We start from the raw sequence: 15,881 nt of genomic DNA, 5'->3' as shown, positions 1-15,881 counted from the left end.
GAGGGTGATCCTTTTTCGGATGAGGAAACGAAGGTGCAGGTGTCAGAGTGCGTACCCTTCTTCTCTTCTTTGGGATTGATGGTCTCTTCAGAGTACAGAGCTGTGTCAGAGATATGTTGGTGTGCATATCTGGTAGCCTACTAAATCTGCTGCTTCATGCATGTGTCGGTCTGCTTCATCAGTACATGTGGACTTACTGTGTGTGTTTAGAGGTCAGTCACCGCTAGTCCCCCTCCCCCACCACGCCTCTCCTTCAAAAATCGGCCTTTTCTTAGCGGCCCACACTGATGTTGCAGGTCTTGCAGCTCGGGTCTTTCTTGGCATTTACTGTGGACATGCTCATGAGCTGGTGCCCGCTGATCTCAGCCACCGTGCCTAACGCCAGGTCTACGGGCTCCGTGTAGATCACCTCCAGGATGACGTCCTGGGCGTGGTGAAACACCAGACCGCCATCGCCCTTTTCATCCTGCTTGCATGTAAGGAAACGGTTGTTGGTGATGTCTAGCACAGGAAGCCTCTGCTTACAGAACTCGTCTCCCGTGGAGCCCTTTGGCGCCAGGACCAAAATAACATAGTGGTAGGCTGTGTACATGCAGTAGAAGTCTCCGAAGTAAAGGTTGGAGTCGGGGTTGAAGAGTGTGTCAGCCCGGACCTCAAAGCGGTGGCGGCCGTAAGGGGAGTCCTGCGGAGGCTTGCCTGTGTTGAACTCCGTGTTGCAGCAGAAGTAAATGCCCTCCAGCTTGCCACTGATAGGTGAGCCGTGGCTGCCACTGTTGTCTTTCACTGCCTGCAGCATCCGGTTCTCCTGCGCCTCCCTGGAGTTTAGTAGATAAGAAAGAAATTGGCTTTGACTAAAACAGAACACAATCGGTAACAAATCTGAACATTGTTTTGATCTGCAGTGTTTGTGTTACCCCTAAGCGGATCAAAGTTATTTTGGAAATGGCAGAAAGCTGGGACATCAGTTTGAGATATTATGACTAAGCTGATTAAATGTGTAAGATCCAGCCAGAGACTGACACAATAAACAAGAGTGAACTGACTGGAAAATATCTAGTTTCAATTTTTCTAGAACAGTAATGACATTAGCCAAGTCCAGTTTGTCTCACAAAAACCAAGTGAAAGAACATTGCTCAACTGAAAAACATTTCTTCATCATTATGACAAACTGCTAGCAAACACAAGCAGCTTTCAGAAAACAAATTAATAGATGGACATTCAAAGACCGATTCTGTGGCAGCTGCATATTTTTTTCCCACGGAGTAAATCTGAGCTCCGAAGCTCCAATTATGAATTGTAATTACACCGCTATCGCTCCAGGGGTTGCCATTATATCCGCGATTGATGCTTTGTTATAGGCATTATCGAATTAGTCGGGTCTCAGGCCTCATTAAATGGTAATGTCAGTACTGTTATTCCCCACACGATGGTGCAGTTTAACGGAAGAACTACATTGTAGCAGATGTAAGACAGTAAAAAGGGAGAAGTCTATCCAGATGATGTCATGATGTTAAGCTCAAGCAACAGTGCCCACAAGCTGAGGCTTTAGTACAGTCACAATGTGCTTTGTGAGGCGAAGCGCATGGAGTGAAATATGTGGAGAAAAGACACAACTATCACAGGAGTACGCCTTGGTAGGAATTGGGGGAAAAAAACACTTGCATCAAACTAGACACAATCCAGTATACATTATAACTGAACAATGCTTCAGAAAAAAACCCAGCTACTACAGAGATATTCCTTCTCTCCCCAAACTGTAACACTTTTCTATGTTCTCTCGTATGTCGTTGAAAATGTTATAAAAAATGCATATAGTATGGTCGTAGTGTGCCGCTGAAAAAGTCATAGTATATTTTGTCCTAAAAAATGTAAACAACAAATGTCATAATATAGTATTTGATAAAAATGTTGTAGGACAGTTTGTCGAAAAATATATCAAGAAAATATCAGACAAAGGCATTGTATAATATGTCATAAAAAAATCATGAAAAATGTCATAGTATATAGTATGCCATAAAATTAGAATATTATGTCATTAAAAATGTGATAGTATAGTATGCCATAGAAGTGTCAGTCATAGTATAGTATGTTGTAAAAATGTCACAGTATAGTGTGTCCTAAGAAAAATCATCAAAAATGTCATAGTATAGTATGCCATAGAAGTGTCAAAAAGAGTGTATAGTAGGTCATAGAAAAATCTTTAAATATTTTGTGTCAAAAACGCATCATAGTATATACCATGTCGAAAAAATGTCATGAAAAATGTCATAATATAGTTGGCCATGAAAATGACATAAAATTGGTTATTTAAAAGCATAGTATAGCATGTAAAATGCCAAAGTAAAGTATGTTGTAAAGAATTTCATGATAAATATCATAGTAAAGTATGCCATAAAAATGTCAAAAAATGTCATAAGATATGTCAAAGGATATTATGCAATAAAGATGAAAAGAAATGTCATAGTAGAGTATGTTGTATAAATTGTGATAAAGTTGTCATAGTATAGTATGTGATAAAATTGTCATAAAAATGTCATCGTATAGTATATAAAAAAAGTCATACAAAAGTATGTCGTAAAAAATGTCATAGTACAGTATGTTGTAAAAATTGTAAAAAATGTCATAGTATAGTATGTTGTAAAAATGACATGAAAAATGTCATAGTATAGTATGTCAGAAAAACTGTCAGAAAAAATGTCACATTCTAGTATGTCATAAAAATTGTCATAAAAATGTCATAGTATAGTATGCCGTAAAAAATATCATATTGTATTTTAAAAAATGTCATACAAAAGTATAACGTGAAAAAATGTCATAGTATATTATGTGATAAAAATTGTCTTAAAATGTCATAGTATGCCGTAACATTTTCAAACACACGTCATAGTATATAGTATATCGTAAAAAAGTCATAAAAATAGGATAGTATGGCATGAAAAATGTCATAGTATAGTGTGTCGTGAAAATGACTTCAAAAGGTCAGTATATAATGTGATAAAAATGTCATATTATAAATAGTGTGTCGAAAATAATGTCATTAAAAAAAATGTCACAGTATAGTATGCCATAAAGATAAAATGTCATAGTATAGTATGTTGTAAAAAAGTTATATTACAGTGAGTCACAAAAAAGTCATCGTACAGTATGTTGTAAAAATTGTCGTAAGAAATAGTATAGTAGGTCATAAAAAAATGAAATGAAAAAAAAAAATGAAATATAAAATGTCATAGTATAATATGTTGTAAAAATATCTTATTGTCGTTTGCCTTAGAAATGTAGAAAAAATGTCGTAGTATATATTATGTCATAAAAATGTAAAAAATATTCGCAGTAATGCATTTGTAAAAAAGTCATTAAAAATGTCATAGTATCCCATGTGATAAAAATATCATAAAAATGTCTCAGTATAGAGTGTCATGTAAATGTTGTAGTATAGTAGGACATAAAAATGTCATGAAAAAGGTCAAAAAATTATTCATAATATAGTATTTTTCTTAGCTACAAGCAGATGGCAATACATAAGCCCAAAATGACATGGTCATCATGGTGTTTGCAAAAGCTGCGGTGATACATGAAAATTGTATAAAGTCCTAGGATGGATGCAACTTTCTCACTATCAATAATTAATTTTGTGATGGCCTCAGAGGCCCACGAGCCGGACATAACAACTATCATCATCACAGAATTCCTTTACAGCACTATATTAAAACTTAATACAGCACAACCTTAGCTAAGAGGCCATATTAATATAGCATGTGAACATTTTAACAGCTGGTAATTTTAATTGAAAATGAAAGAAAAGGTCAAAATGAAACTATAGAAAACATACACTACTTCTCAGTAATATCAAGTGTGGGATGCCTACCTGGCATTGTCAAAGTACTCTTTATTCTGGTTCCTGTAGAAGACAGTGAAAGGCAGCATCCGGCCGGCAATGACCTCAGCCTTTTCCATCAGCTGGTTTAGATGCACTGTGGAATAATCTGGGAAACAGACACAACACATCACAGTGAAAATGACTTTGCTGCCATCAGGGAGATCATAAACCAGAGTACAAATGTCATTAGTAGAAATGTAATTATAATGAACAGGAGTGACTCTGTGCCCTAGAAAATGAACTGTGCATGTGTTCTCAATGACCCTGATATCTTCCCTTCTTCATATTCAGTGACTTAGCAGAATCTTGTAACAATAGTCTCCTTTTACTCACCACCATGTTAGCAGGAATGCCAAAAGGTTGTGGATTTACTCCAAAGAATATAATAAAGTTCATAATGATCGAGGCTCTTTTTTCCCTTCCAATTTTCCTACAAGCACTTGAACACACTGACAAGGACAATTTGAAGAAAATTGCTTTCTCTTTCATGCAACGATAAAGAACCATGAGCAAAAATGAAAGAAGACTATTAAAAAGATTATTAATGTCAATCACATTTCTGAGAAGTACCTGCTGTGCATTCAGCAATCTTTTTCTTTTCTTTTTTAGGTCATAAGCCTATATTTTTTAAATCAAGGCTAGTTCTGTTGACGGTTAGACATAACTGAATACATGCTAGTTCAACAATTCAACTGAGGATTTTACAGGAATGGAAGGTCTGAGCAGCAGCATCTATTGCCTGTGTGAGATGTAGAGGATCAACAACAGTATAAAGCATTCTCTATAAATGTATCTTACTACACCTTAATCATAAACAATCTTCCCCTGGTGGTTCTCCTTCCTCCCCTCTCAAACTGGTGCTCCTTAGCACCCGTTCCCCTCCCCCACTCTAAGCCACTAGCCAGCAATGTTGAACTTGGTGACCTCTGCATCAGAATATATACAGTACAGCTCCCCTCCTTCCTTTAATCCTTCTTTTACCTCACCCCCCCTCCTCCATCTCTCCATCCATCCATCCTTCCCTTCGCTCCCTCATACTGTGCTCTATCCCATTACCTCAGTAGTGCAGCTCAAACATTGGCAAAAAAAGAAATCAAAGGCAGCACCGATGTCAAAAATCCTAAAAATGCGTCATGGTACAGTAAGCTGCATTTTACTCACCAGCAGTGCAGAACTCGATGATCTCGCTCCACTCGGAGATGGCGTAGTCCCCGTCAGTCTGTTTTGATGCCGTCTGGACAGCCACGGTGTACTCTGTGCGTGGGCTCAGGAACCAGTGGCCTCGAACCGTCATGGGCAGGGGCACTGCCTTGGCTACCAGCTTGGTAGGGACATCCTGGAGGGACAAAAGGATGGAAAAAGTGAGTAAAAGATGACAGAACATTGGTCAGGAAGAGATACTCCAGTTATGGTTTTTTCTGTCTGCCACAAGCAGGGATTTGCAGACACATGCTTGTAAACATACACATGCACACATTTCATGTAAGTGTCCGGTCGCTGCCCTTTTGTTTATGTATGTACACTATTTACCCCCCCCTCCCCAAGTCCTAGTGGGCCTTAGCAGCTCATTGATTGGACCAGGAGCCCCTGCCTAGCAACAGTCAGTCCATTCAGCCACCAACACTGTTGCTGCACACCAAAATAAAAAAATACTAGTATTGGGGGGGTCAAACGCTAGGAAGACGAGAAACTCTCAGCTACACAGCACCCAGGAAAAGACTGCAGGAGGAAGAGGAAGGAGGCTGATGAAATAAGTCTGTAAGATTGTCTGACTGTCCACTGAAGGAGCTGCAGTTGCCCTGCTGCAGGTAAAATGACTCTGAGCCGTGTGAGCGGTATTAGCCTTTTGGTGCTCGTAGCGACGGCTTACTGGGGAGTCTTTTGAAAAAAAAAAGAAGAAAAACCTTGATGCGAGTCTTTTTGCCTCAAGCATGAAAAGAAACGTTATCTTGAGGAAATATGGTGCACCTGTGTTATCGATTCAGCTTCAAATCAATCGTTTTAGGTTTCACAAGTCAAGGACGATCATACCTCCAGATGCTTGTAGCGTCGCAACCACGAAGATGATTTTACAGTTATAGCCTTGAAAGGACAAATCTCATTCACTGCCAGCGCATTAAGGAGACACAGCAACTTACAGTATAAGTTACATAAATTGAGATTGTACATCAAGAACATGCAATTGAACACTGAGAGACACCTTTAATTTAAAAAAGAAACCTGGTTTTCTCCTAATTTGCATTACTTATAGATGTACATTACCTAGAAACACTAAATTGGATTATACTGTAGAGTATATAAAATTCAAAAAAAAACCCATATACATACAGTACGAGTCAAAAGTTTGGACACACCTTCTCATTCAATGGTTTTTCTCTATTTAAATTTTTTCTACATTGTAGATTAATATTGAAGACATCCAAACTATGAAGGAACACATATGGAATTATGTGGTAAACAAACAAATGCTCAACAAACCAGAATATGTTTTATATTTTAGATTCTTCAAAGTAGTTGAATGAGAAGGTGTGTCCAAACTTTTAACTGGTACTGTATGTTTTTTAAATACACATACGTATATATGTGGAGATCAACAGGGTCTTCATGAACAAAATGTTCTACAGCTTACAAAGTTTAGAAAAAAGACCTCCAGGAAAATTGTACAACGAATTACTTTTGGTGTAAGGTTTTGTTCTAGGTTTTTCTATATGCTCATATTTTGTAGCACAAAACAACCTATTCTTGACACATTTCTTTTGTATTCATGAAACGCAGCAAATTCTATGCAGTGGGAAAACAACGAGAGGCCTATTGTTGAGTCATCTCTCCAGTGTTACCTTTAAGAGATGTTCATCTGCGCTGATTCAAGCATTACCTTATGTTTGAACTTGTTTGAGTTTTTGTTCTCCTTCTTGTTCAGGTCAATGAAGTAGTGTGTGATGCGCTCCTTGCTGCGCGGCTCCATGTCCCAGCAGATCTTGAAGGAGTCACAGGTGATGTTGCTGATCTTGATGTTCTGAGGAACAGGGAGCTCCTCCAACTCAGAGATGGTGCCATCCTGGGATTTACTTCCTGTGTAGTAAAAAGAAAAACAATAAGCAATGCTGATACATTTAATGTCTAATGGAACAACAAAATATACCAAAATAAAATGATATGGTTCATATTTTGCTGTTCACATCTGTATACATTATGTAAAATTGATACAATATCAGTTTTGAATCATTGCTCGTAACACCTCAAGTGCTGTGAGACATTTGTCAATGATTGTAAATCACGTTATATTGTCCTGCAGGCCTTATTAAATCAGCAATGCGTACCTTTTGAATATTAATACAGCTTCATACAGCCCTAAGAAACATATTTTGTTTCCTTTTGTCTAACTCCATACTACTGCAGTTTCTCAGTAATTATTTTACAGACAGCGCAAACAGTAGTATATCTATCACACACGCGCACACACACACACACACACACACACACACACCCAGAACGGACTGCCAGCATCACGGACTACCATATATGTTGCCATGGAAACACATCAGCCTGCCATGGAAACACATCATCCCCTCAACACACACACACACACACACACACACACACACACACACACACACACACACACACACACACACACACACACACACACACACACACACACACACACACACACACACACACACACACACACACACACACACACACACACACATCTGCTTTCCAGAACATACGTGGCATTAAATATTTCAGATGTTGGTGATTTAATCTCCTCTCAGAAGAGATGAATCCATTTATAATCAGCGGTACGATTTAAAAAGAAACCTCAGCTTCCATACTGCAGGAAATACACGAGCCTGCAGTAATACCATTTCAAATGCTGCTGAATGTCATAGACCTTCAGCCATTCAATTAAGTTGGATAATTTATTTTTCTTTCTTGGCATATTATTTAGAAAGGCCATTGTAACATAGTTTTCCATCAAATACATTTTTTTTTAAATCTCACATTTCTCTGAGCTTGTATCACAACATCAAGCAAAAGCCTAGACTACACCCCGAAGTTTAAACTGAGGCCAGTTTAAATGTCAAAACAGGGTTGAATGAGAGCTTTGTGGAATTAAGATGAATATAGACTTTGCAACAGACTCGGCGACGCCCACTTGGCAAAGCAACAATGGGTTTTCTGTGCGTACTCTGGGGTCTAAACATGAGAGTGAGTGTAATACAAGAATTCGGCGAGTAATGCACAACAGGACTGGACTCTATAGTGAGTTAACAATGGCGGAAGCAGCGGAGCATGGAACATCCATCTCCACTCATCAACTGAGAGAGGGCGGCCTAAAAGAGTTATCCCGTAATTGTGCTGTTTGGTCTCTTCTGTCTCGCCTCCACACAAAACTCCAACAGCGAACCCTTTGTAGGTTGATTCATTTTAGGAAACTAGAAGGTAATTACTAGAAAGATTGCATGTGTTCAAATCATGACTTGACTGTCTAAAAATAACATTGTAAAGAGATACATGTGTGTTCTTTACCACCAGATCTGACAAGACCCCACACTTATTTTTGTCCTTATCCCTAGTTCCTAATCACAACTAACTGAATACCAAAAATCACATTTGCTCAACACAGCAACTGAAAGAAAGACTTCCAATTGTTACGTGCTTGGACCATACCATATCTGTATATATCATGCACTTTCAGTGATGAACAGACAATTCTTTTGGATTTTTTTTTATATAAATCTTCACACTATAGTAATTCCTTGTATTAAACCATGGACTTACTGCACATGGCATACACTAAACTTTAGTGGTTACTTGTGGAAGGGGATTCCTGTGTGTGTAAATATGTAAACAGGCCAGCAGTTACATCCTCAGCCCTCTCATACCTAAAGCGGGCATTCCTAAACCTCTGTGCTTTGATATAGAAAGCATCTCGTCTCCTGCTGCTGGTCCACATTTAAAGTCCATCTTATTAAATTTAAACCCTGCTGAGCAGATAAGTTTGGCTCAGACTGAGAGCAGACATGACGGAGCAAACCTCCGTCAGCTTTAGCAAGTCAGCACAGACCAGACAGTGATGTCAGCACTGTAACATCCCACTGGAGACTTCCAATTGCTGACCTTTAACAAACAAACAAAAAGTGTTGTAGTCATTCTGTGACATCTGCATCAGAGAGAAAAAATACACTCAAAAGAAGTGAAATATTGCCATTTAATTAGCAAGTTCTCAAAAATTGAAGAGTTCTTACTCTAATGATGAGTAACAGACCATGCAAGTGTATTTTTAATGTGGACATTATGCATAGGTGTTTGTTGAATGTTTTTATACTGGGGAAATCAGACAGCAACCAGAAGCCTATTGAATCATCACAAGCATTTATCTTTGATTATAGATCATAAAACATGTCACTCATTCTATCCCAAATTCTCACTATCAGTATATAACACAGTATAAACACTTAACAAAAACAAACACTAAGGATGCACCAATCGGACTTTCTCAGCAACGATACCTGGCCTTTGAATAACAGCCGATACAGAATATTACCAGTGTTTAATTATTAAACGTATGCCTAAATGGTACATGAGGCTTGATTTAAACATTGTTTTTTGAATCTTCTAAAACAAAATGTAACAAATAAGTATAGATACAAATTTAATAAATTATTCATTATTAAAATAATAAATAATGCACCAGCAACTTGGTAAAAAAATATAATAATTACATTTCAAGCATGTAACTTTTTTTAAGCCGCAACAAACTGGTCAAAACTTAAAAAGGAATTAAATTCCAGTATTTAATGTATACAGTATACAAACATAATGAATAGATCGGCCCCCTTGTCAAAATACCCAGTATGGCTATTTGAGTCAGTGTCGGCACAGAATTCAATATTGGTGCATCCAAATCAAACATAAAAGATGAAAAACCTGCTAACTCCGTTGGTGCGCTGCGCCTGACGAATAGTAACTTCCTTGTCCTTAAAATGTTTTATGCCAACAACACTGATGTTTCCCTTACAAACTCTGTAAGGAGACCCCATGCAGGCCTCTGCCCTCCCTTCCCCTTGTGGCTACACAGTGCTGATTTAGCTCCTGTTCTCTCTAATGCTCCACTAATTAACCTGCAAATGGAAGCATTGCACTGACACAGCGGAGATTTACAAATGCAGTCAGATACTGCTTACATAATGGTCTTAAGGCTACGCAGTCAGGCTAAAAGTCATGTTATCAGGGAAAACGAGCTCTGAAAGCTTAAAGGTTCACTGGGCAAAAATCAAAGGAAATGCTCATGAGACAGACAGAACAATTCTGCAACCACCACTGTTCACTGCTCTGAATGTTTTAAAATAAGGCAAAAAATATATAAAACATGAATCACTAACAAACTTTATAGAGCAAACATACCAACACAAACGACCAAATTAATGTATAGAATTACCTAAATCTTGTTGGCTCTAAATATGAATCCAAATACACTTCTGAACACAATGTGAACCAGACACTCTTGCCTGCATGTATATTCTCCCGCACAGTGCTAAGCTGCATCGAATCCTCTGGGACTCACAACGCAAGATGAAAGATGGAAGAGGGGAAAAATAAGCGGGCTGAAGGTCAGGCGGTAAGGGAAAGTCAAACCCTTTACAATCTCACACGGGAGGCCTAAACCCTCAGCCTGACTTTAATTTATGGGCTAGTATTGTACATCAGCTCTCGCTAGTCGCTAGTGTTGCTACTGTAGCTTATATTCGTTTAGCTGAGTCATGATTTTACCATGGAAGCCATTATATTTTAATGAACTGTCTTTTTATTTATTGCACTGTATCATACTGCTGTGCAGGAGGTGGAGGATTGCCTCATCATGTACAAGCAAAACTGACTTAGGAGCAGTGATTACACATGCTGGGCACACATGTACAGGGGGTTCAAGATGACACAGGATACATGCTTTATTAGTGCACCAGAATGCAGGACATACAAGTATCTGCCCTGTAGCAAAATAATTACATTTCAAACGATGAAAAATCTGCTAAGCCCTATCAAATGGCCCCTATTGGGTTTTGGGTTCGGTGTGCAGTCAAACACCACAGTGCAGAATAGCAAAAGATGCAGAAAGATCAATACAAATCTTGTTAACGTGCATAGGCAGAGCCATCCTAATGGTTCTCTGTGGTTGGATTTGTTTCAGTCACACCTGGCTAGATACTGGGAATTACTTGTTATCACTCTTTACCGGTTAGGAGAAATTGATTTGATTTCCATTCAGCCCACCTGCATAATGTAAATGTATTCTCTCTCAGTGGTGGTTGGTGATAAAAAGTGTCTATCGTGTGAGACTATTGTGCTCCATTTGAAAGTTTGCTCTCCTTCATTTCAAAACTTTTGGTCAAGGTTGACGTTGAGTTTTGTTGGTGGATTATGGTAGACGTTGAGCCTCCTACTTTTTAAGATGCAGTGTTGGGTCTAAAATTGAACTGTAGACATGAGCAGGGCAACAGACTCTCACTAGACATCGATGTTCGCAGGCCTTTTGGAAATCACCCCTTTGTTCCTCTCAATGCACAGGCTAGACTGAGGTGGAGCATAAACAATGCAGGCTTACACAGAATGTGTTCCACCTTTTACACATCAATAAGCCCCTGACAAGCAAAGAAAAAAAAAACCCGGTAAAGACACCTTAATAACACAACCTTTAGAGATAAATTAGACTCTCAGGCGCAGAATCGACCCATCCCAATTCTTACAAATTAATTAAAGACAGAAGACCTTCAGGGAGGACGGATCCGTTTTTTCTAAACCTTTCCAAAACCAGAATGAGTCATCATTGATTATGTTTTTTTTGGCAGTAAAAAGCTTGAATAGAATCTTGTATAGAAGGATTTTACATAATGGCAGCAAGTCAGGCACTGAAAAAAATTAGCGTGAATGTTTTAAGCGGATTGTGAGGGCCCGACTGCTCGGCAATCACTCTCAAACAGTGGTCAGAACTATGTAGCACAGTAGAGTCAGTTGCGAGTGAATATATTATCCAGCCGATAAGTGGCTGCATAATATGCACCTGTAACTCTTGCCAACACAGTCATGGTACACAACTGCTCACACTGATCATTGGCAAAACTAAAAGGCTAGCTTACTCAGACAATCCTGTACGTCATAAGGCCAACCTGCTGTTGTATCATGTTGGGACATATTGGATAAGCTAGCAACCATGTTTAAAAGTGATTTCAGTCTGAACCGAAGTGGTAACATTGCCTTCCAAAGAGCCACATTGCTGTGACTAAAAAAATGAAATGAAAATGTCTGAAATGCGGCACATTTTGCCCCTTCAGAATCATGTCTCCCACTGCCTTTGCAATCTTGCAATACTTCTTCTCAGGGTTTTGAAAAGTAAATCCTTTTGTTCAAATGTTTCGGCACTGCATTGGAGAAAACAATGCCATTGTCGAGGAACTGGCAGGTTCGACAATGAGGGAGCTTTTCTTCAACTTGACGCAGTAACTGGTGGAGTTAAGGTACATTTAGGAGATGGTTTCCCCATCTTTCCGTCTATCTGTCTGTCTATCATGGGCACACACACTTCCAGACAGAGGTTATCACGGCTAGAGCAGCAGTATTTCAGGCAGAGACATTTAAGGCTGTGCAGACACAGTACTTGGTTGCATGAATGGCAGCCATCAATCATGACAAGTTAATTATGTCAGCGGGGACGACACAAAGGCCCGGCAAAACATGCAGTGTGTATTTCATAGTACACAAAACTGTAAGTACGCATTAACTGTGGATATAAAATCAAAATGGGCGTCAAGAGTCCACCTTGCAGAGGTTGGTGGCAAATTTGTAACCCCTATAACATCATAGAGGCACTTCACCAGCTGCAGAGACTTGTGTAAATTTACTACAACTCATCACTTATAGCAAAACATTCACTACCTCACACTTATTTATGTCACAATTCCATAAAAGGAGTCATTAAAGGCTGCAGCACCCCCTCTAACACAGGGGACACACAAAGACAACTTGTATCCCACCACTGCTTTTGTCCATTGAAAAGCTCAAACAGTCCTCAGTGTGTTTGAGTGTGTGAGAGAGCTCTCTCCTACAGACAGTAGGCGCACTGAAGCTGCATGCACTTCCATTTGCTAGGTCAGCATAGGCACATAAGCCTCTCATGCTGACAATTAAATATTAATGGCTTTAGGAGATAAATTTAGAAAGCTATGAGGAACTGAAATGAACACCGTCCTTGGGAAAACATACGCATTGACCAGATAATAATAAAAACAGTCCATTTCCAAGAATGCTAAAAGTGGGCAATGCAGTCATCTACATGGGGTGTGGCAGGGGGAAGTGTCAACTAGACAGAACATCTGGAGGTCATTTTAAGAGAGAAACTGCTACATCAAAATTCAGGAGTAAATGATAACAACAAAAAAAAGTAACAAAGACACTTATACAATCCAAACAACACCACAAAGGATTCTCAACAGAAATTAACATCACTATTCTAGAAACTACTCTCCTAATACAACAACCACCAATTGTCCTGCATAATGTGCAACATTGTTACCATGTTGCTCCATAAACAGAGAGTACGTGGGTGTCTCAAGGACACAGACACACTATTTAAACTGGGTAATCCACTTGATAAATAGGAAAGTGGCTGTTGTGCTGCAAATACCAGTAAACTTGCAGCATAAGAAGCAAAAAGCTGGCACATGATCCATCCGAGAAGTCCAGCCAGAGCCTATATACCATTATTAAAATTACAGCTTTAGAATCAGGCCAACAAAGCACTAAGAGGATATAAACTGCATCCTGCTGTATTACATTATGGGCAGCAGCTTTGGCGGATGAGAAACTGAGGATGTGTGTTACAATGACTGCACTGTGTTCAGATGCTGGGGGTCCTTTGGAGGCTCAAGGAAGATGCACATCATTGACTCCACCAGTCACTAACTGGCCAATCCAAATACAGATTTACAAAAAAAAATTCTGGTATAGCTAGAAAAACCCCCCAATTAAGTCCACTGAGCTGTGAAAAGGTGTGATCTCATTTCATTGCTGTATGTGACTTAATCTACAATCTTAATTAAAAGTGGATGCATCAGACGTGTAATCAGTTGTGTGTAATTGCACTGATGTGCGTGCAGGGCTGAGCCGCCTGTGCACACACGTGGGTGCAGCCATGTTTGAGCCTCTCATTCTCTCCTGATGATGACTTGCTTTTTTTCTGCTCCCCACCATTAAATTCACATCAGGGTTCAGCCTGCTCATGAAAAAAACTGCTCATTATAAGACCTGTTTAAAGATGATCTCTTATATACGATATAATACAAATCAACTATTCGTTTGATGGCATTTATCCCCAAAAACTTTTGAATTTGGAGAAGACAACCAGACTATCCAGCAGGGGTGCAGCTGGATGAGATGAATTATAAATGAAAACGCAGGGGTGACTTTTACAGAAGTTCCGGATGGGATTTATACAAGATAAAACACATTTGTTGTTATCAGAAAAAATGTAGAGGGATGTGAAACACTGGGTGTAGATACATTGAATATGGGGAACTCCCTGAGATAAAGAGAAGCAGCAGCGGTTAAAGGCGGGGTGGCTGCCGGTCTCTGTCCATGTCTATGGTGCTGGAATAAAGAAAACTCATCACTTAACACTGCTCCCTCACCTGTGCATGTCCAGTTTGCATTATTTCTTTTAAGGAGTCCTTTCTCTTATGAATGAACAAAACCTTGTTGCAGCTGTTAAGACACTCAGTTATTCTACACACGCACCATCCCTCAATCAAGGGAACTGGTGGAGCAACCAGCTCCTAGGATACTCCTTTCACACACACACACACACACACACACACACACACACACACACACACACACACACACACACACACACACACACACACACACACACACACACAATAAGGGTACATGCAGCTAAAACCAATGACAAAACAGACTGTTTGCATTCCAGCTGTTCTGAAATTAACAACAGAGCCCAGTGCACCAACATTATGCACAAACACCCAGGTGAAGAAGCAGATCAATGTCTCCTCACCATCTCGCTCGCATAGCTGTAAGGCGTCCAAGCTCAGGTCCTTGATCATCCCCTCGCAGGGACTCAGTGGACTGGTGATGCTGTGCGCCAAGCCTGGTACCTCCATCTCTGCAGAAGAGCCCGGGTGATGCTGCTGGAGAGGGAATGTGCCGTTAAAATATCGTCAATGGGAATTTGCAGGAGAAAAGAAAAGCAAGAAACAAGCACCGGCTCCCGGTCAGTCCCTCTGCTCGCTCCGTCGCTCACTCCTCTCCCCTCCGTCTCCTCCCGGGCGGTGCGGCTAGTGGCGCGTCAGCGGCGTCGTCACGGGCGCAAACAGCGCAAGACGAGAGCTCGGGTTTTTTTTTTGGCAACGTGAGGCATGTGGCAGCTTCTGCAGAGAGATACGTGTACGTGTGTGGCGCTCCGAGATATCTGTCTGTGCCTAATTTTTTTTTATTTTTTTTTTATTTCATACGCCCCACGTGCATGCAAGCGCGCCCTGTGCCTTCAGAGCCACAAGTATGCGCGTGTGCCCCTGTGTGTTACTCCTGCCGCGGGACAGCTGAGCATGAACACTTCAGTGGATTAGTGCAGAGACGTTCTGCAAAATGTGAATGTCTTCTTATGTAACCAGATTAGCCCGGTGTTTCCCCATCTAAAGAAAACCCTACACACACACACACACACACACACACACACACACACACACACACACACACACACACACACACACACACACACACACACACACACTCCAGTTTCTTCCCTATTTCACGTTCAACGTCATCGCAACAATGGTCCCTCACATGTCCTTATTTGGTGAGATGCCCTCTGTCGCAGGAGCGCAGGTGCAAATGGACCAGACAGTAATGAGCTTGGGGACTCTGACATATTACTGGACGTAATGAATGAACCGAATGAAGCTTTCTCATCTTATAGACGACCCCTCTT

At 40.1% G+C, this 15,881-nt stretch overlaps 1 protein-coding gene across 3 annotated transcripts; it reads right to left on the bottom strand.

The window, feature by feature from the left end:
• Positions 1-271: 271 nt before the first annotated feature.
• Positions 272-15,599, bottom strand: LOC129092433 (phytanoyl-CoA hydroxylase-interacting protein-like). Of its 3 annotated transcripts, none has more exons than XM_054600384.1 (6): positions 15,156-15,599; positions 14,949-15,081; positions 6,753-6,949; positions 5,039-5,213; positions 3,866-3,983; positions 272-815 (listed from the first exon to the last, which is right to left on the bottom strand). In XM_054600384.1, the coding sequence occupies exons 2-6, from the start codon at positions 15,052-15,054 to the stop codon at positions 272-274; spliced, it is 1,140 nt and encodes a 379-aa protein (XP_054456359.1). In that variant the 5' UTR covers positions 15,055-15,081; positions 15,156-15,599. The 3 variants fall into 3 exon arrangements, with proteins under 3 accessions (XP_054456359.1, XP_054456361.1, XP_054456358.1); XM_054600386.1 differs by having other exon boundaries at positions 14,949-15,078; XM_054600383.1 differs by having other exon boundaries at positions 14,949-15,599.
• Between the last annotated feature and the right edge of the window lie 282 nt (positions 15,600-15,881).

Source organism: Anoplopoma fimbria, chromosome 6 (assembly GCF_027596085.1).
Source record: "Anoplopoma fimbria isolate UVic2021 breed Golden Eagle Sablefish chromosome 6, Afim_UVic_2022, whole genome shotgun sequence".
NCBI classification, from domain to species: domain Eukaryota; kingdom Metazoa; phylum Chordata; class Actinopteri; order Perciformes; family Anoplopomatidae; genus Anoplopoma; species Anoplopoma fimbria.
The sequence above is the reverse complement of the archived record's forward strand: the minus strand, read 5'-3'. Positions and strand labels throughout refer to the sequence as shown.

Coding starts and splice junctions, on each gene's coding strand:
- LOC129092433 (XM_054600383.1), bottom strand. CDS start 15,054: ATGGAGGTACCAGGCTTGGCGCACAGCATCACCAGTCCACTGAGTCCC. Junction 6,950..14,948: donor ACAGCTATGCGAGCGAGATG/GTGAGGAGACAT, acceptor TTTACTACACAG/GAAGTAAATCCCAGGATGGC. Junction 816..3,865: donor GAGTACTTTGACAATGCCAG/GTAGGCATCCCA, acceptor ACTAAACTCCAG/GGAGGCGCAGGAGAACCGGA.